At 41.0% G+C, this 22,620-nt stretch overlaps 1 protein-coding gene across 2 annotated transcripts in view; it reads right to left on the reverse strand.

Moving 5' to 3' along the window:
• RASGRP3 (RAS guanyl releasing protein 3) overlaps positions 1-21,814 on the reverse strand; it is a 304,603-nt gene extending 282,789 nt beyond the window's left edge. Inside the window, exon 1 of one of the 2 annotated variants that reach the window (XM_082249448.1) lies at positions 21,632-21,814. In XM_082249448.1, coding sequence (XP_082105574.1) covers positions 21,632-21,634 — 3 coding nt within the window. In that variant the 5' untranslated portion in view covers positions 21,635-21,814. The remainder of the gene's footprint in view (positions 1-21,631) is intronic. The other variant, XM_082249451.1, reaches the window with a different exon arrangement.
• Positions 21,815-22,620: the final 806 nt, after the last annotated feature.

Consider the following 22,620-nt stretch of genomic DNA (forward strand, 5'->3'; position numbering starts at 1 on the left):
CAAACAATGGCAAAAGGAAAGCAGAGCCTGAATCCCCCCTCCTACCACCACCACATTCTTCTTGCCATTGCTTATCTCAGGAAACTCTTCACATTACTACACATATTTAACATATAGGGGACAGAACTGTCAAACAAGAATTGTAATCGGTATCATTGCCCAGTCTTTAAGCATTAGTACTTTCACTTAGGAAGATAGAGTGTCACATGCTCCAAAATTTACTGCAGGGGAGAAAAAAAAATTAGCATAATCTGGTGAGACCTCCATGAAAGAGAACCTGTTGCTTTGTCATGTATTTGCATAGCTCATGTTTACTTCAAGCATAGCAGAATGACCCATCACATGTTGTGATTGCTGCTCTGCCTTTACGTTCCAGGAATTTTTGTGCTGAGTTGAATTTTCAATAACTATAACCGCCTAAATGTTTCCTCCAGATTTTTATAATTACTTAATCATTGCAATGTTAAGAGGGATGAGCAAATTATTTAGGCTGAAACAATGCAACAGACGCCTACAAATCAGATCACTTTTCAGATTTATTGAAGTGAAATTTTCTGTTATTTTACTACATATATTGTATAATGATTTAATTGTCTATCCCCATCGTACAGTGCCTGTTGTGGTGCTGTATGGTACATTACACACAACAGACGTAGTGATCATTAATTAATTAAAAACGTATTGCCAAGAAACTAAATGATAAACAGTACATTATAGTCACCATAGGACATGAAGTGTGTAATTGGTAAGATCAGTTGGTGAAAATGAAGGAAAAAAAAGCTTAAAAAAGAAGACTAGACTCTCACTCCGGCGCAACGTTTGAAAACGTATACATTGGCTCTCAAAACACCGACTTGCACGAAACTAAAGGAACTGAACTATAAGATCCTCACTCGATGGTATCGCGTTCCCTCACTCCTTCATAAGCTTTTCCCTTACGCTTCGGACCTCTGCTGGAGATGCCAGGGGGCAGTGGGCACACTGCTCCACATATTCTGGTCCTGCCCCTGCCTTCGGCCCTTCTAGAGGGATGTTAGGGCTCTGTTGGATGAGCTCTCGGATCGGGAAATCCCAGACACCCCCGAATTTTTTCTACTGCAGGTATCTCCTATGCCGATATCTAAATGTAAAAAATCGATTATCCCTCATGTGTTGTGCGCGGCTAAGTCCTACATCCCGATGCTGTGGAAATCGTCCAGGGCACCGACAATTAAGGACTGCATGCACCAGATGGAGGACATTAATCGTATGGAAGACCTCACCCTCACAAGGCAGCATCGCAGGGACCGCTATGAGAGGATCTGGGGGTATTGGAACGTCTTTGTACTTTCAGATAAAGGGAGGTCGCTGATGTGTGACTGATTCTATAATTGGAGCCTTGCGTGGGGGGGTCCATGACGGGGTCTCCCTTTACTCTCCATCCCCCCCCTTTTTTTTTTTTTTCCTCCCTTTCTCCAGCCCATCCCTCTCCCCTTTCCTCTTTCTTGCCCTGTAATCTCTCCATATTATTTCGTTCTGCTCTGTTCTCTGCTCACCTTTCTAACTTCTCTGTATACACCTCTTATAAAAGTCAAGGAGTGACGGCCGAGAGGGATTGCTTCTCTTGCACAAATTTTCTATCTGCTCGGCCCAGTGCCTTATTGCTCTCTGTTTCAGGCGGATGCGGTGGACCTTCCCCTGGTAGCAGGGGAGGGCGGTACATTCTTCCTGGGCATTCAACTATATGCTGATTTGGTGTTTTACTTTGTTGCTAGGTGTACATTTCCTCACTGTGCATGTGGTACTTTATTGACATATGTGTACTATTGTTTATCTTCTCCGCTGTTGTTCCTTCTACATAAATAAAATATTTGAAAAAAAAAAAAGAAGACTAACACAATGGCCATTATGGACTGATAAGCTGCAATATATATTTTTTTTTAGATATGCTTAAAATAATTTGTTGATGAAATGTATGTTAACTATTTTAAATGGATGCAGTTACTGTATCAGGAAGAGAAGAAAACTACACTAAATTTTAACTAGTGTCAAATCTGATTTAATTATTAAATGTAACAATTTTGGAATTTAAGTGATTCCATTTATTAGCTAACCTAAGTTAATAAAAGTAAAAGCTTAAAAAAACAATTAAAATAGTATCAAACCCAAAAGAAAAAAAATGTATATATTGCAGCTTACCAATTCTTAAATGTGGTAGGTAAATTCGTTTTATTTTTTAAGGCTTTTTTCCCTCAATTTTCACCTGGTGATCTGGCCAGTAACACACCTTCTGTGTTAGAGTGATGCAGATGGTTCCCCTAGGAGACACACATTTGCTAATATGTCATTAGCCAGCTGTTTATTTGGTGTCATTGTTTTAATCCAAGCTACCTAATAAGCTCTATCTGATCTAATGTGTTTGAGAGAATGGCTATTAATGAATGTTTTATCATACAGAGTGAGGAACAAGCTCCAGATGAAGCATACCTGAGAAACATGTCAGCCTAATTCACACTCCGTCTACTCGGGACATCTGTGACTACTTTATCTACAGTTCTCCAGGAAGGGAAGTGGTGTTTCTTCTTCTCCCCTTTCCTTGGGGAATATACAGTATGGTTATTGTCACAGAGTCTACACAGATTCATGCTTGCATTATACCTTGTGGTAGTTTGGAAATTACCTAACTTTTCTTTTTGTGTTGATTTTTTTTTTATTAGTGTTGGCAAGTGTTGCCATTTATATGTCCTACATTTTAAGCATTTCTAATAATTGTTACATTTTATATACCTGTGCCAGTAAAGTCCATGTTTTCCTATTTCCCATTTTACATTTGCAAGAGAGCGTGTTCTGTTGAAAACAGGAACACCAGGTGAAAATAAAAGAAAGCCTGCAATATGATAAATGTTTGTTTTGGGGCTTAAATACTGCTTTAGGTTTCTTTGTCAGACATTAACTAATGTTTTTGTTTCAATGCACAACTGAAATGCAGGTCCATTGTAGTACTGTGAGGATTTGGCTGGTTTAGAAAAAAAATTAAATGTAAGGCCCTTTCACACTGGTGTGCTTTTGCCATGCAACACACCTTTTTAGCAAGACAAAGCACATGTTGGGACCCTTACTTTTAACATATTTGAAAATGATATAGGGTCTGGGATTAAAAGTGCTATTACAGTGTTTGCAGATGACACAAAGCTATGCAACATGACAGGATGTCGCTAACTTACAAGCTGACCTTAATTCACTGTTTAGTTGGGCAACTATGTGGCAAATGAGGTTTAATGTTGATTAATGTAAATGTATGCACTTGGAGGCTAAAAAAATGCATGCACCATACATGTTATGAGAAGAACAGCTGGAAGAATCAATGGTGGAGAAGGATCTGGGTGTTCTGGTAGATGAAAGGCTTAATATTAGCATACAGTGCCAAGCTGCAGTTTCTAAAACAACAAAATGATTTATTGTATTAAAAAAGGTATAGACTCCAGAAAGGGAGATATCATTTTTCCCCCATGTACAACTCATTAGTAAGACTAATTAAATATTAAGGGGGATATGATCAACAGGTATAAATACATAGTGGTTCATACAGTGAACTTGATGTTGAGTTATTCACTTTAACCGCTTGCCAACAGTAGGCCATCATATGATGTTCTCGGTTGGTAGGGGTTATACCAGGATGATGCAAAATATATTCACACTGAAAAATAAATCCCCTTGGGTAATAATTTTTAAAAGCTAAAAATAAAATCTATGTGACTTATGGCCAAAGTTAAAAAAAGCTATAAATAATAAGAAAAGAGCCTTTAAAAAATGTAAAACAAAATAAGGAACACTATCATCATTTAAATGTTACAAAGAATATAACAGAATATGGAAAAAGGAGATAAAGGACACAAAAAAAACAAAACGAGCGACAGATATTAGAAAATATCTCCAAAAAAATTCTTAAAATATATTCATAGTAAAAAGGTCAGGCCTAAGCATGTAGGCCCTTTACAAAACAATCTGGAGTTGGGTTGGTGACTGCGGACAAAGAGAAGGCAAATATTTATATACTTTCTTCCGCTCTGTGTATACAAAGGAGCATGGGGAAGCTCATGTCCATAATGGAAACTATATTGACACAGCCCCAAATAAACCACATGGCTCATAATTGAAATGGTCCTGAAATATTTAGAGAGCATAAAAGTGAATAAAGCACCTGCACCAGATGGCATACACCCACAAATCCTAAAAGAATTGAGATCTGTCATTTCAAAGCCTTTGTTTCTAATTTTTAGGGACTTTTTATTCACTGGCATAGTACCACTGGATTGGCGTAAGGCCAACGTGGTGCCTATATTTAAAAAGGGATTAAAGTATGTACAAAGTAAATATAGACCTGTTGGTTAACTTCTAGAGTCAGGAAGATACTGGAGAGTTTAATAAAACACTACATAGATGAGTTATTGCTAGAAAAAAATATTTAAAGTAACAGACAGCATTATTCATGAAAGACAGAAGTTGTCAGACAAATCTGATTTCTTTTTATGAGGAGATGAGCAAAACTTTGTACAAAGGAATGGCTATGGACGTAATACAGTATGTATATATTTTGCCAAAGCGTTTGGCATAGTTCCGCACACACGGCTAATGTGTAAGGCAAAGTCTAGAGCAGGGATACGCAAACTGTGGCCCTCCAAATGTTGCAGAACTACAAGTCCCATGAGGCATAGCAAGACTCTGACAGCCACAAGCATGACACCCAAAGTCAGAGGCATGATATGACTTGTAGTTTTGCAACAGCTGGAGGGCCACGGTTTGCATATCCCTGGTCTAGAGGCTTGGAAAAATCAGTTTGCAAATGGATAGAAAACTGGCTAAAGGACCAAATTCAGAGAGTAGTGGTTAATGATTCATACTCTGAATGGTCTAGGGTTATTAGTGGTGTACCCCAAGGTTCTATGTTGGGACCCTTACTTTTTAATATATTTATAAATGATATTTGGTCTAGGATTAAAAGTACAATTTCAATGTTTGTGGATGAAAGCAAGCTATGCACTAGAAGAACATCCTTACAGGATGTTTCCAACTTATAAACCAACCTTAATGCACTGGTTAATTGGGCATCTATGTGGCAAATGAGGTTTAATGTTGATAAATGCACTTGGGGGCTAAAAATATGCATGCATCATGCATACTAGGGGAGTAAAACTGGGGCAATCAATGGTGGAGAAGGATCTGAGTGTTCTGGTAAATCTAAGCTTAATAATGGAATGCAATACCAAGCTTCAGTTTCCAAAGCAAGCAAAGTTCTTTCTTGTATGAGGAGAGGTATGGACTCCAGAGAGTGAGATATAATTTTGCCCCTGTACAAATCATTAGTAAAGTCTCAACTGGAATATGCAGTTCTGTTTTGGGCTTCAGTTCCCAAAAAGGATATTGAGGTACTGGAGAAAGTGCAGAGAAGGGCAGCCAAACTGATAAGAGGAAAGGAGGAGCTCAGCCAAGAGCAGGGCTGTCTTTAACACGGGGCAAAAGGGACAGCTGCCCAGGGCCCAGTCATTATTGGGGAGACCAAAGCAGCCACCCCTTAAGCCCAGTGCAGGGCAGCGGAGTTAAATCCGCCAATCCGGTCCCAACAGCTGCATCCTTGGGGTGCGGGCAGGATATGCCCGAACCCTGCATATCATTTTCACAGAGAGTGGGTGGCCCAGGGGCTGTGGGGAAGGTGAGCAGCATGAGGCTGGCTAGAACCACGAGCCCGGGAGGTAGATGACTTCCAATGCCACCCTGATCCAACCAGCAGCTCCTCCCAAAGCAGCACTGCTTCTTCAACCTCCTCTACTGTCCGCTCCCAGCTGTGACATCAACAGAAAGACAGGCTGGCTGAGGGCCCAGAGGACGAGGATGGGCCAGAGGTAGGTACATCACACACACCTACCCACACACAGGGTCTGGGACAGAGAAACATAGGAGGGACTGCAGACAGGGACAGGGCTAGGGAGTCTCTCTCTCACCCCCCTCTTTTTCCCACCCCCTCACTCCCACCTCCTCTCTCTCTCCCACCCCCTTTTGTTAGGAACACTCCCTATGCACACTGAAGTGCTGTCATGAATCTGCCACTAAAGAGTTAACTTAGTGCAGACTAATTGCACTAATTGGCAAAAGGCTGGCCTATTTAAACACCTCAGCAGCACTGAGCCTTTGCTGTCTTGTCTGCAGCTTTACCTGTACTTCCTGATCCTGAACCTGCTGTTTCCTGTTGACTTCCTGATCGACCTCCCGGCTTGTCCACTACTTCGTCTGCTTGCTGCCTGCCTTGACCTTGGCTCGTTCCTGTGACCACTCTACTGCCTTATCCTTGTCGGCTTATCTGCTTCCGATTCTGGAGTTATTCACCTCCTGGTGGGGCAACCCTGAGGACCGCGACCTGGTGTTCAGCACGCAGAAAAATCCATCCTCGCCATCAGAGGCCCTGGTGAAGACCTGCTGTCACTTAGACTCCACACCTCAGACTAGCCAGTGTCTACCACCAGTGTGACCCGTCCGTGTTCCTGTTGTACCAGATCCCACGAGGCTACCTCTGCATGTCAGGCTCAGCCACCAGCACTATTACACCTTTCTTCCCCTCTCTCTCCCAAACCCCCTCTCTCTCATCCCATCTCTCTCTCACCCTCCCTCACCCCCTCTCTCTTCCACCCCTCTCTCTCTCCCCTTTCTCTCCCACCCCCTCTCTCTCTGTCTCCCCCTCTCTCTTCCATCCCTATCTCTCTCTCTCGGCCTCCCTCAACCCCTTTCTTTCCCACCTCCTAATACCCTCTGTCACCCCCTCTCTCTCCCTCCCTCATCATCTCTCTTTCCCATCCCCCTCTATCTCTCTCACCGCCCATCTCTCTCACCCCCCTCTCTCTCCCCCTCCTCTATCTCACACCCCCTTCTCTCTCACACCCCCTCTCTCTCCCCGGCTCTCTCTCTCTCTCCCCCCGCTCTCTCACACCCCCTTTCTCACCCCCCTCTACCACCCACCTCACCACCCTCTCTCTCACCACACCTTTATCTCACCCCCTCTCTCTCCCCTCTTTCACCCCCTGTCTCTCACCCTGCTCTCTCTCTCACCATGCTCTCTCTCTCTCTCCCTGCCCCTAACCCTCCCTCTCTCTCTCACCCCCCTCTCTCCTATCCCCCTCACCTACCCTCTTTCTCACCCCTACCCCATCTCTCACCCCTGTCTCTTATCCCCCCCTCAACAACCCTCTTTCTCACCTCCATTCATCCATCTCTCACTCCCATCCCTCTCTCTCTCTCTCTCACCCCCCATCTCTCACCCCCTCTCTCTCTCACACACCCCTCTATCTCTACTCCCCTCTGTCACACACAGGCAGGGGGAACCAAGTGGACACTGACTGACAGGTGACAGCATGTAAGAGATACTGATCCCATCCCACCCAAGCACTGCCACTGATCCCATCCCCCCACCAGTTTAGAGTTACAGAGGAGGTCTAGTGCTAGAATTATTGCTCTCGCTCTACTGTCATGTGTGGTTTGAACATCGTTTACATATGTGGGAGCAACTTGCGTATGCGTTTACTTCTGCGCGCAAGCTCGGAGGGACGGGACGCTTTAAATGGTTTTTCTTATTTATTTTACTTTTTATTTTTACACTGTCCCTTAAAAAAACTTTCTCAATCACTTTTGTAAACATCCCTTGTAACAGATATAAGCAGGACAGGTGCTCTTTAATGTGAGATCTGGGTTCAAAAAGACCTCAGATCACACACACATATTTACACTTAAAAGCAATAATTTTTTTTTTTTTAAATGGCCCTTTAAGACCATTGGGCAGAAGTGACATTTGACGTCGCTTCGGTCCTCCAAGGGCATAGAGTCGAGTAGGGGACACCTTTCCCTCACTCGACTTTCTGCCTATCCGCACAGGGGATCGGATTGCTTTCCCCGGTACCGACGGCTTCGGTAAGCTCGTGAAAGGCGACAAAGTTTGGTACTTAAAAATCTCCATAGGCGATGCTTTAACCTTCTTAGCGGTATTTCCGAGCGTGGCTCGGGGTTAAATTTCAGAGCCAAAAGCAGTAACCCCGAGCCACACTCGGGGTACCGCCAGAAGCATCGCTGGATCCTGTAAAAGAGGTTACTTACCTTGTCACCGGGATCCAGCGATGTATGCGAGCGGTGGATCTTCCTCCTGATCCTCTCTGTGCCCCGGCTTCCGTCTCCTGCGACGTGACGTTCGCAGGGGGGTGGAACCGGCGGCAAATTCAAATGTAAAACACACCAAACACACTGATACCATTCAAAATAAAATAAATTCACATTACATTGCCCCCCAGTGCCCTTTCCTGCAGTTTTACTGTACTTTTTATGTATATATATATATATATATATATATGTATACGTATATATATATATATATATATATACACACACACATATATATATATATATACACATACAGGTATATGTGTATATATATATATATATAGTATATATATATATATATATATATATATATATAGTGTATATATATATATATATATATATATATATATATATATATGTATACATACATACATACTTTAACTTATTTATAGTTTTTTATTATATTATAACTTATGATTTTGTGTTTCAAACTTTATCATACCCAAGATGTTATAAAAAAAAATGTAAATAGTTGGTTTGGGCTGCTCATTCTCAAGAATTACATGCAAAATAATGGTACCGCTTTCAGCACCTAAAATCCGAAAGAATCATACCGCCAGGGAGGTTAAAGATTTCTACAGGTTACCAGTTTAGAGTTACAGAGGAGGTCTAGGGCTAGAATTATTGCTCTCGCTCTAATAATCGCAGCGATGCCTCAAATGTGTGGTTTGAACATCGTTTACATATGTGGGAGCAACTTGCGTGTGCGTTCACTTCTGCGCGCAAGCTCGGAGGGACGGGGCGCTTTACATTTTTTTCTTATTTATTTTACTTTTTATTTTTACACTGTCCCTTAAAAAAACTTTTTATATCACTTATAATCCTATTACAAGGAATGTAAACATTCCTTGTAGTAGATATAAGCAGGACAGGTCCTCTTTAATGTGAGATCTGGGGTCAAAAAGACCTCAGATCTCACATTTACACTTAAAAGCAATAACAATTTTATTTTTTTTTTAAATGGCCTTTTAAGGCCATTGGGCGGAAATTACGTTTGACGTCGCTTCAGTCCTCCAAGGGCATAGTCGAGTAGGGGCCCATCTTGCCCTCACTTGATTTCCTGCCTATCCGCACGGTGGATCGGATTGTTTTCCCCGCTACTGACAGCTTCGGTAAGCGGGGAAATCGACCGGGAAGCAGCGGGGGGGGGGGGGGGGACCTTTCCTGCTGCCCATAAAAGGGATCCTGTGCTGAATCCCCTGCTGGGACCATTTTTATGCTAGAGCAGACCGCCCAGCATGTAAAAAAATACTGGTGTTATGGCAGTTTTCTGATGCCATAACCCCAGTATTTAATGTCAACGTAGGAACGTAATTACACAGTGGGCGGTCAGGATGTGGTTAGAGATGACCCTGGCTATGAGGAATGATTAGCTGAACTGGATTTATTCTCTCTTGAGAAGAGGAGATTAAGGGGGGATATGGTCAACAAGTATAAATACATAAGTGGTCCATATAGTGAAGTTGGTGTTGGGGTATTTACTTTAAGATTATCACAGAGGACAAGAGAGGAACTCTTTACATCTGGAGGAAAAAAAAAGCCTAATCTCCAAATAAGCTTCTTCACAGTAAGAGCTGGAGTAGATTCACGCAAGAGGTGGTTCTTGCCAGCTCAGTAGATTGTTTTAAGAAAGGCTTGAATTCATTCCTAGATGCACATAATACAACTGGATACTAATGTTATAGGTGCAGTTGTTTCAGGGAATATCCGATTGCCTCTTGGGGGATCAGGAAGGTATTTTCCCTTGCTGGTTCAAATTAGATCGTGCTTTATTGTTTTTTTTTTTTTGCCTTCCTCTGGTTCAGCTGTGGGTATGAGAGTAGACTAGACTAGGGTAGACTAACTATTTAACTATGTAACTATATGAAATGTATTTCCCTTTAAATCCTATGTAATTGTTCGCATTGCTGCGCTGCATGCTGCATCTTTGGTGAGCCATTCACAAGCACACACAAAATGCACCTTCCACTGTAAGTCAATAGCAACACTTTAAAAGCACATCAAAAGTGCATGCTAGGAGTTAGGAGACCAGAAAGTGCACCAAAAATGCTTAAAAGCACATTAGAAATGTGATATTAGTTTTTGGGAAAACATACTACGTTTTAAGAGCAGCAGTGTAAAAGGGCCCTAAGACAATGAACACGTATTTTTGTGCCTGTAATGTATTTTTTTTATTTTAACTGAAGGTTCAAATTGGGCTTTAAAAAAAGGCACTGCTGATTATTTAGTAGTTGATTGAAAAAGTTAAATTGATTTTTACAGTACCACTCTTAGCTGCAAAAATCACGATCTTGCCTTTATTATGAACCCAATCACTAAAATCTCTTGTAAGCTTTAACATGGTCATTTCAAAAGTAATTTTCAATATTTTAAAAATGTACAGCTTTTATTAAAATAATACCCAGTGATCCATCCATTAAGGTCCTCATGTAGACATGTCCTGTTATACGGTGATGACACTTTGTCCCTATCTTCAAATAACAGTATGCTCTTCCATTGTCACAATGTCAGATGCTTTCCCAATGGAGACTGCAAGCCAACATGCCAAAGCACAATGCACAGGCACGTTCCATTGTGGTCACCATCAAGGACTCGTAAAGCCAAAACATTAGGAGAATATTTAATTTTATTTTAAATCTGTTCAGATAGACTCCACTGTTGCTGGAACATTTCTCTTTCCAGTGACATGACCAGTGCAGAGACTTTTTTACTTTGTTGACATCACCAATGCAGGGACATTTTTTCTTCCAGTAACACCACAAACACAGGAGTGTTTTTCCTTCCATTGACATCACTGATGCAGATGCATTTATTCCTTGCAGCGACTCCACTGATGCAGGGCCATTTTTCCTTTCTTTGACATTACCCACACATCAGCATCTTTTTCCTTTCTGTGACACCAACAATGCAGAGAATTATTTCCTTATCATGACACCACTGACACCGGATGCATATTTTTCATTTCAGTGACACCAGTGGCAAAGCTAGACATTCTTTCACCCCGGGGGAAAGACTCAGCTCAGCCCACCACCGCAGCCCCCCCCCCCCCAGTACTGAAACAAGTTAATTCAGTGCCCAGGGAAAAGATGCCAACTGCCAAAAATCCATCAACAGGCCCCTGATGTATGATTTTTGAGACAGAGAAAGGAATTGAGGATAGAGATTCCCCAGTCCCTTTCTCTGCAGCCTCAGCTGCACTGGACAATGAATGACTGAGAAGTGCTCCGTGCTGAGTGGCTTCCTGTTCTTTTACAAACTGAAGCATAGTAAACACAACTGTGTTCCTTCATAAAAAGAAGGGATCGGTAAATTACATATTTGCCAGCCTCTTTACATACAGAGTGCAGGGTTCAGGGGTGGGCTGCTGAATAAAGGCATAATCCTCAGCATTGAGAAGATCAGCATGAACTTCTCCATGCTGAGGATCATGCCTTTATTAAGCCCACCCACTTACTGCACAGCCAGCCAGCAGGAGGAGAGGAGGAGACCAGAAGAGTATGGAGGTGGGGGGACCAGAGGAGTATGGGGTCGGACACAGGAGTGACAGCTTGGGCAGCATACTGGAACCGATCCCTGTATTTTACTCCGGCAAAATCTGAATGCTGGTGGGAGGGAGAGGAGGAAAATAAGACTTTCAGCTGCTGCAGGAGGATCTGTACCAGCCCCTCTCAACGCCGGGCCTGGAGCACATGCTGCCCTCTCCCCTCCCCCCCCCCCCAGATTCAGCCTTGAGTGACACCACCAATGCAAGGGCTTTTTTTCCTTCCAGTGACACCACCAATACAGGGGCATTTTTTCCTCACACCAATGTTGGGTCCTTTCCTTCTACCTCACTGTTAGCCCCATATTTACTGTGGGATACAATGTGTACCACCGCTGCCCATTAACCCACCCCCTACTCTACGTGAGAGGGGGCACAGTTTGGCATTTTTGCCCTGGGCACTGGATGACCTTGTCCCAGTCATGACCTTCTGTGCCAGAAACTGACTTAAAGCTGAACTTCAGTCAAAGAAAAACTGCTTGATGTGCACCAGATTCCTTTGCAAACAGTTATTACATTGTATAATTAGCGGTGTCATCATCACTGTGTTACACATAGCCTGTGCAGAGACCAGAGCTGTGGGAGGGGGTCCAGCAGGTCCACTCACTACGGGCTTCCTGCAAAAAACTACAGGAGGGGGCAGAGACAAAACCAGTCATCCTGCACAAGAAGAGAGCAGCAGTGACTGGTCTTTGTTACGAGGAGCTCCTGCAAAAGGGCAGAGGTTTGTACTGGATTACTACACAGATCTAGAAAAAATACACAAAGCACACCAAGATTCAAGTAAAAATACATATGCCTCTTATATTTAGACAATATTTACTAGAGTTCAGCTTTAATCATTTTTTTTTCTATTTCCTGTTCTGGTAATAAAAAAAATCTCCAAATAGGATGCAGACTAAAATAAAAAATCTAAAAAGAATAGTACAATACTGTTTTTGTTGTCTGTAATTCCTGTCTTCTTGACTACTGTCACTGAGGCATGAAAGGAAGGAAGATCCTCCCCAACAGGGGCAAAGACAGCAATAGAAATGTGGCAGAGGTTCCTAACATCCTCTGCTCTGTTCAAATTAAAAAAAAAAGTTTTATTTGGAGTTCAACAAAAGATCCGACATTCACGTATTCATTCATCAATGCTTTGTTCATTCACTTTGACTGCTATACTTGATTTATCATTTTTTTTGTTTGTGTTCAAAATGCATGAGTTAACAAAGGTTCATTTTTTTTTCCTCCTTTGCATGCCTAATACATACAGGACACAGAACAAGAAGCCTTGCATAAAAATAATTTCACATTTGTATACATATATGTATTCCCATATGACATTAAATATTGTTTAATAATATACATGAATAGAACCTATCTTTTTAATTATCTTTTAGGCAGAGTCAGGCCTATTGCAGCATTCTTCAACTGAATTTTTGGACAGGAAGTAGAAAATGACCCCCACCCCCCATAATGGGTGTATCTTTACATATCCTTTTATATAAGGAAATTAGTATTTTAAGGTCTCATTGCTTTTGTTTATTTACATAGTAATGGAAGCCTATTCCTTTTCTTACTATGTTTGCTTAGAAAAGTATGTCTCCCCCAGCAACTTTAGTTTTCTTCCCCCATTGCACATTCATTGTCAGCTGTAGTGATTTCACCTAAAAAACAAAGTTTAGAGGCAAAAGCCTGTCAAAACAGGTTAAAATATCTTATGGGAACTTTAAAATGTTTGCTTGGAACTGGTAGCTATAGTTGAGCTGGCACATAACATTCCCTAAAAACCATATAAACTTTAACATACAAAGTTTATAAAAGTTAAATGACATAAACAATCATTGCTAAATTTATATTTAAGTTTTATCCCTAAAATAGAACTTACCCTAGCCTCATAGCCCCACCATGCGCCTCTTGCAAAATTGTTAGGATATACTGTACATGTGCAGTAATGCATACTTGCAAAAATTATTTCCCAGTTCCTGCAAGTATATGTGCCCCACATGGTGTCCAGGTTCAGAAGCAGGATCCTGATGACCTCTGCCTTGACCTATTCCAGAACCCTCAGAAATCACAGGCTTTCCAATTAATCTTTGTACATCATGACAGTACCTGGAACTTCATAGGTAAATGTAGTTCATTCAGGTCCTTCAGATGATCCCTGATGACGTCAGACATTTGCTGATGAAACGCGTCGGGTCTTGAGGTGTGTCCCTGCGTCACATCCGGCGAGTGGAATGCAAACCGGAAGCCAGAACGGCGTTTCCATTTGTTTCAGCCGATACTCGCTATTTGAAATGTAAGTGACTGCTTTTTTGAATAAAACTTTTATTTGAATACTACACTATGAGCCTCCCCACTACTTTTTCCATCCATATGCTGACACCCTACCACCAACGAGTTTAAGAGCGGCGAATAGAGGAGTTTCCAATCCAGCCCCCACCGCGCTCTCTACTGAGGGACACAGCATTCCCCCCCTCTAAGGACAACCCTAGGAGAACATCCCTTGGCACACTATCCAGAGGAGATCAATGGGTCATCTGGTAATGGGTAGCGTATAAGGTGGAGGATACTCACACTTCAGATACCCACCAAAGTCACCTGTTTACAGAACACGAATCTGCACTTTTTTTTTTTTTTTGGACTTTATTTGATGATTTTTATCACCGTTTGAAGCACCATCACTTTATTAGCACACACAGTTAATGTTTGCAGTTTGCACAAGGATTGTCATTATTGCAATATTTATATATTTATACAATCATTTTATACAATCATTCACGAATCACTATTATATTGTGTAATTGGATTTACCTATTTGATATTTTAAGACACGGACTCCATTTATACACATTATTTATTTATGTATTTCATGAAAGGGGACATTTCTGATATTTATGAGCGCTGTTTCAGTATTTTTTTTCCATTCAGGTCCTAGCTTACATTTTCCTTTTCATGATGGTATCTCCCTCTTCTTTCAATCTCTCCCACTTACAGAAGCCAAAAAGCCCAGAAAGGACTAGGCATGTTTGTTGAGAAAAACAATATCATGTAGAATGCAAAGCAAATTAATTTGTTGAACGCATAGGAAGTGACAACAACATGCTCTCCTCCCCCATCCTTACTTAAGAGGTTCAAAAAGAGGTATAACGGGATGTGAAGATGGTAGGCATGGCTAGTTAGGTGTGGTTTAAATGGGTGCAATTAAATCATGATGAGCATATTTTTACATCACTGCAATATGAAAAATGAGGCCCAGGAAAAATATTAAAGTGTGTGAGAGGGGTGTACCAACACAATTCTACAGTATGCACAGTAAGGGAGGCAAAACCATAGCATGCCAGCAGCAGCTTAACAAACCTCCCATATCAGCAGTTTAACATCCCCTGTATTCAGCAGCATCACACATCTATGAAACAGAAACAGTAATCGGTTAGATCAGGTCTGTCAAACTCAATTTCATTGAGGGCTGAATCAGAATTATGGTTGCCCTCAAAGGGTGGGTTGTATCTGTAAGGCTATGTATGCAGAGTTCAGGAGTGTGCTACATACAGATTGCAGGGTTCAGGAGTACATTATGTACAGAGTGCAGAGTTAAGAAGTGTACTGTGTACAGAGTGCAGAGTGACGGAGTGCACTCTGTAAGATGTGCAGGGTTGGGGAGTGCGCTACATACAGAGTGCAGGGTTTAGGGGTGCAGGGTTAAGCTCTCTTTCACAGGCTGTCCACATCTCATTTCCACCTCGGTTCTGACCTCTGCACCACACTCCCTGATCCCCCACCTCTGCACACATCTCCATCTACAGCCCTCATCTCTCCCCACCCCTAAAAGCTTCCTCTCATCTCACCCACCCAGGCCCACTCTAGTATCTCTCAGCAGTGTAGGTGTCTCCACCTCTCTCTCTCTTTTGCTTGCATTTTCTGACAGATAAGTGAAAATGATTATCAGAAGCGTTGTCCAAGAGCCAAGGGCCACTTATGGAGAGCTTCAGAAAGCCCTGGAATTAACAGGTACAATTGTTTCAAAGAAAACAATAAGTAATGCACTTAACCACCATGCCAGGCTCACCACACAAGACTTCATTTCTGAAGAAAAAGCTTGTTGAAGCTTGTTTAACCACTTCAGCCCGGAAGGTTTTACCCCCTTAATGACCAGCCTATTTTTTGCGATTCAGCACTGTGTTGCTTTAACTAACTATTGCGCTGTCATTCGATGCTGTACCCACATTCAATTGTTGTCCCTTTTTTCTCACAAATAGAGCTTTCTTTTGGTGGTATTTGAACACCTCTGTTGTTTTTAGATTTTGCGCTATAAACAACAACAAAAAAAAGCACCAATTTTGAAAAAACAAAACAATATTTCATATTTTCTGCTATAAAACATTCCCAATAAAAAAATTTAAAAAAATCAAATTTTTTCATCAGTTTGAGCCAATTTGTATTCTGCTACATATTTTCGGTTAAAAAAATCCCAAAAAGCTTATATTAATTGGTTTGCGCAAAAGTTATAGCGTTTACAAACTATGGGATAGATTTTTGGACTTTTTTGTTGTTTTTATTAGTAATGGCGGCGATCAGCGATTTTTAGTGGGACTGCAACATTGTGGTGGACAAATCTGACACTATGTGACACTTTAGGGGACCAGTGACACTAATACAGTGATCAATGCTAAATATTATGCACTGTTACTGTATAAATGACACTGGCAGGGAAGGGGTTAATACTGGGGGTGATCAAGGGGCTAAGTGTGCTCCTAAATAGTGCTTACTAACTGTGGGGGGGAAGGCTCTGTGGCAGACACACAGAGATCGGTGTTTCAGCTTAGCTGAGATGCACAATCTCATTGTGCCTGTCTGACAGGAGAGCCGCCTGCCTTGTTTACATAGGCAGATGGCTCACCTGTCAGTTTCCCTGAAGATTGCAAGAGGCCGGCGGCAAACGCGCCCGCTCCTCCGGCGGTATGGCTCCCGCTGTGTCTAATCACAGCGGGAGTGCGGATGCAGGGGTGCGCGCGCCTTGCCGACACCACATGCACATAATCACGTAGACACCACATGCACATAATCAGTAAATCTGCGTGGGGCAGTTGGCAAGTGGTTAAATTTTGCTCCACAACATTTAGACAACCCTGTGAAATACTTGTAGAATCTAGTCTGGTCAGATGAGACCAAAATTTTACTCTTTGGATGCCATAATATACACCATGTTTGGAGGTCAAATGGCACTGCACATCACCGCAAAAACACCATACCAATAGTGAAGTTTGGAGGTGTGAACATCGTGGTGTGGGGCTGTTTTTTAGCATACGGTACTGGAAAACTTCACGACATTGAAGGAAGGATGAATGGAAAAATGTACCACGACATTCTTGATAAAAATGTGCTGCCCTCTACCAGCAAGATGAAGATAAAACGAGGGTGGATATTTCAGTAAGACAATGATCTCAAACACAAAGCCAAGGAAACTCTCAATTGGCTTAAAAAAAAAAAGAAAATAAAGCTGCTAGAATGGCCCGTCCAATCACCTGACTTGAATCCAATAGAAAATCTATGGAAACTAAAGATCAGAGTTCATAGAAGGGGCCCACAGAACCTTCAAGATTTTAAGATTGTTTGTGTGGAAGAATTGGCCCAAATCACACCTGAACAACGCATGTGACTAGCGTCTCCATACAGGAGGCGTCTTGAAGCTGTCATTACCAACAAAGGATTTTGTACAAAGTAATAAATAAATTTCAATAAGGCTCCATTCACACTAGTACGACTTGTCAGGCGACTTGTGTGCCCTCAAGTCGCCCTAAGTCGCTTGTCATAACAAATGCATTGTAAATGAATGAGAGCTGTCTTAATATGCACTACTGAAGTCGCTCTGACTTCAGAAAAGAGTCCTGTACTACTTCAAGGCGACTTGTATCCGACTTGTGCCCATAGACTTCAATGGCAGTCGCCTCCAAGTCAGATCCTTATCTTTTGTCAAGCGACTGTGATCCGACTTTCCAGGAAGAAGAAGGAAAATTAGCCAGGCATTCCCCACATTGCAGCCATGCCTACAGTTCCTATATACCATTATCTCTGCCTGGTCTGTGTGAGTGGCACTGGTGGGCAGTGGCACTGGTGGACACTGATACGTGGCACTGATACATGGCACTGATAAGTGGCACTGGTGGACACTGATACGTGGCACTGATACGTGGAACTGGTGGACACTGATACATGGCACTGATACGTGGCACTGGTGGACACTGATACGTGGCACTGGTGGACACTGATTTGTGGCACTGGTGGACACTGATTTGTGGCACTGATATGTGGCACTGGATTGGCCAAATACAAAGTCGTCTATCATATAAGTTGCTTTAAATAATTCACAAGTCGCGCTGAAGTCGTGGTAAAGTCGCGGTAAAGTCGTGGTAAAAAGTCGCTCCGTCATGGGGCGACTTATGGTCGCGGTAGTGTGTCCAATACTTTTTCCCAGTGTCTTTCCATTTTTTTTACACATAACTTAATTTCTGAACTTATTTGTTTTGGTTTATATGTACGTATGATTTGCATGGGTTGTTACCAACATGTGGTAAAAAGATCATGTCAATAGCATCCTTATGAATATATTTACCTAGAAAAATGGTGTTGTGTTCAATACCAATTTTACTCATTGTAAGGGGCCATATGGTGAATTAGGTGTTGAGTTATTCACTTTAAGGTCATCACAGAGGACAAGGGGGGACTCTTTATGTCTAGAGGAAAACAGATTTCATCTCCAAATACGGAAAGGTGTCTTCACTGTAGGAGCTGTGAAAATGTGGAATAGACTCCCTCAAGAGGTGGTTCTGTCCAGCCCAGTAGATTCCTTGAAAAAAGGCCTGGATTCTTTCCTAAATGTACATAATATAACTGGATACTAATCTTCATAGGTAACGTTGATCAGGAAGGAATTTTTTCCCCAGCTGGAGCAAATTTGATCATGCTTTGCTGGTGTTTTTTGCCTTCCTCTGGACGAGTTGTGGGTACAGGATTGCGTATATAGGATTGTAAAAAAAAAAAAAAAAAATGTCCCCCCTTTTTTGGTTGAACTAGATTGAGTGGTGTCTTTTTTCAACCAGACTAACCATAAAACTATGTTACAGGCTTCCATGGTTCATGAATTTAATTCAAGGTGAACTCCAGACATAAAAACGGATATTTAAATATATTCCTCAATAGCACATAAATCCATTTTGTAAGCACCAGATAACTTAGCAAACCAGATATTAGCAGGCCCATCCACTACAAAAGATTACAGGGAGAGGAGGGGGAGGGGACAGTTGGGACAAGACAGGTCACCCTGAACAAGGAGGGAGCAGCAGTGACCAGTCTTTATTCTAGGCAAAGTTTCACACTGGATCACTGCACAGTTCTGGATAAAATACACAAAGCACATCAAAAGTAGGACAACACACGTCTCTTGTACTTAGACATAATTTGCCTATCCTGGAGTTAAGCTTTAATATTTTTATTTTGCCAGTTTGTCACTTCTTGAGCATTTTCTTCTTTTAAATGAGTTTACAGACAATGAGTTAACTACAAGTTATTTCATTGATTTACAGAAAACACATATTACTCCAGTCATGTGCATTTTTAAGCACCCACTGCTTCTCTTTAATGGTTACCAAACAGTCCTAAATTGCATATGATAAACTACATATCGTTAGTGGTGGGTGAATTACTAACAGACAGCTCCTGTATTATTCCTAATTATTTATAAGATGCTTAACTTTTCTATCATACGGAAAGATAATAATCTTGTTAAAGGCAGTGTTCTCTAGAAGAGGCATAAGGCGAGATTCTTGGGTTCACCAGCTGCCTTCTTGTTAGTGTAGATAGGAAACAACACATGGATGCAGAATCAGCACTTTCTGATTCCAGTATTCATACTACCAAAACAAATCCTAGTTATGTGTGGATGAGGCTTATTAAAAGAGGTAACAACTGCAGGAGAGTATTTACCATGCTGTATAATGCAGCACAACATAGAAGCAGATAATTTAAACTTTCCTGTAATTCCTACTAAATATGATATGCAGATTTCCAATTTGGCCATGCACAGGGCTGTATTTAGAGTTTATGTTGTCCTAGGCATGTGTGATTCTCTCCATATCTACAACCATCAGCTCTATATGACTGCTACCATAACCATATACAATTAAAATTAGGTGTGACTGGCCTACCGCCACCGTAATGCTGCTCGGAAATTCTATACAGTCCGGCAGGGGTGGCTTGACCACCCGGGATTGGCTCCGTGACAACTGATGATGAGCAGGATTATGCAGGCTTAACCTTGGTAGCTGTCTTTGGCCTGACCATTTAGGAGCTCACCTGTATTACTTTTTTCTCCTTTCCTTCTTTCTATTTTCCTCTCTTTCTTATCTTTACTGTTGGTTTTGCCACATTTCTTTTCCCACTCTTCTACACTATGTTATGCCTTATCATAGGATTTGTACAGTTGGTTAACTCTATGCCCGAACTGCTGCAGGCCACTAGTGGTCTTGATATTAGACCCCAATGACTTATGCCAATATTAGCTGATGTGAAAAGTGGGATATGCTTAATGGGTATTATTGCACAATATATCTACTGATGTTTTTTTTTTTTCTCTTCCATTTGCTTGACTGTGAGATCACTGATAATGTACAATGTATTCCTGCACTACGTTCTGTATATTCCTATTGTTTGTCTTTTTGGTTATTAATAAATAAACTTTGGATTTCAAAAAAAAATTTGGTGTGATGCTGAATGTAGATTTTAAAATGTTGCTAAGCTCCTACTATACTATACAATCTATTAGGCAGAATCTTGCAGAAACAGAAATGTTAGTTGGATGCTGAGCTCTGTAGAGCCTCATGTAGCCCTTGTCCTTCTCTTTTTGAAGACCAGTCTACAGTGGTCCACAAATGAAAAATGATACATAAAATAAAAACAGTTTTATGTCTAAAACTACAGTTTTTGCTTTGTTGCTATGGTCCATGACCTATGAATGCCTAGTTTTAAATAACCTAGTATCATCCATGCCGATATTGGTAGGCCGTTCAAGTAATTTGAACCTCTTACATGGGCAGATAATCCAAAACTGAGCTATGCCTGTCACACCGTTTGGCAAATAAAACTGAGCATACACCTTGGCATAATTTTATCAGCAAAAAGCATGTCAAAGTAATAAATGGATCCACAGATACAAGCATTGCTGGTCAATGATTGAACTAGATGGAGTTGTGTCTTTTTTTTAATCTGACTAGCGATGCAGCTATATAAACATTTGAAGACATTTGCAAATCTTAACTTTTCTGGTACATTTGAGCTTGGCCTTGATCCCTGAGCCTCCTTATTGGTCCTTTAATGTAATAGGTAGTCTCATTGACTAACAGGGAAGCTCAGATGGTAGGCGGGAACAGCCAAGCAAAAAAACAAAACAATATTTGCATAAAATTTCAGCTGCCTATATTTCTCAACCTACTGATTGTCTTAACATGCAGTTATTTACTGACTATAACTTCTGCTGTATTAACCCAAATTTTTCTTTCAACCAAATAGATTACAAATTGCCTAGTATGTAATCCACTAAGGGTGATTTAGTCTGCAAAATATTCAAAACTTATGAAAAATGTATCCTTTGAGTTTATTCCCAGAGTGCGGATATGGTTGCCTACTGAATATGAGGTGCTATGACGCTTTTTTATTTTATCTTAATCTGCCTTTATCAGACAACCTCATGCTCTTCTGTTATTAACACCACTTAATAAAAAGCAATAAAAATAGGCTGCAAAAACTGGTTGACAAGTTTCTTTCAAATCACATGGCGTGAAATCAGCTTATTTTAAGGCATAGTTTGTGATCTAAGTGTTAGTTCATAAGCACACATGCATAACATTATCTATAAAAACAACTCATAAAAAGAACCATGTCTGACCTTAATCCAGATTCAGTCTTCTTCCTCCTTCACACCAGGTTACACATATTTTCCGAAACCCTTGTTAAATTTTTTTTAATTTCATATTTAGCTCATTTTTTCCAGTCTTGGATAGTGCCTGCTCCCTCCCTGTACGTCTATAAAAAGAGACTGTATGAAGGTCTTTGCAGTAAGGATTGTGGATGACTTGACGGAGCAGCAGGCACATTTCCTTCTATTCTTTCTTAAGTTCATGTTCCTGCTTCCAGTTGTGTTTTTTCTTCTTCTTAATTTAACTATAAATAGGTCTGACAATTGCAGCTCAGCTTAGAGTAGTAGCCCAGGCAGGAAGTATGCAGCAAACAGGGTATAATTATTATTTTTTTTTAACAATACATAAACACAAATGCACATATCCTTTTAGTCAGTGCGATCAAAAAGGGCTTTTCAAGTGTAGGTATTGTTTATCCTGAATGACGCACCCTAGACACAAAATTCAATTTGTAATTTTTTTATTGTTCTTTTCAATCTTCTGGAAAATAACATGTAGTGTAGTTATGACATGTAAATTATTTAACAGACTAGAGACAAAAGAGGAATAATAGCAAGCCATATCATACAGGATGTGGGGGATATTTCTAGAGGGTGGGCATTTTTGTGCTCTCTGATAGATAATTTAAATTATATCTATAGTCAAACATCTTTTTGTAGTTTTGGATAGAGAAAGGAAGACCTTTAGAACCTTTGTTTTGGTTTTTATTCCTGCATGTGCCCACACTGCTTCCCCCCTCTACATTTGTGCTATTGGCTTTTGCCACCAAAACAGAAAGTGAAGGAAAATCCCAAATTTTACAATTATCACCCAAAGAGAAGTAAAAGAAAATTGTCTAATAGGGACAATAAGAAATAAGTAAGGTTTTTACCTTCTAGGGATCTTTCACTTCTTTCTGCATTTTCAGCACTGGAAGTGAAGGATAATATCTCAAACAGGACACAGCAA

Source organism: Pelophylax lessonae (assembly GCF_965119305.1).
Source record: "Pelophylax lessonae genome assembly, chromosome: 3".
Lineage (NCBI taxonomy): Eukaryota > Metazoa > Chordata > Amphibia > Anura > Ranidae > Pelophylax > Pelophylax lessonae.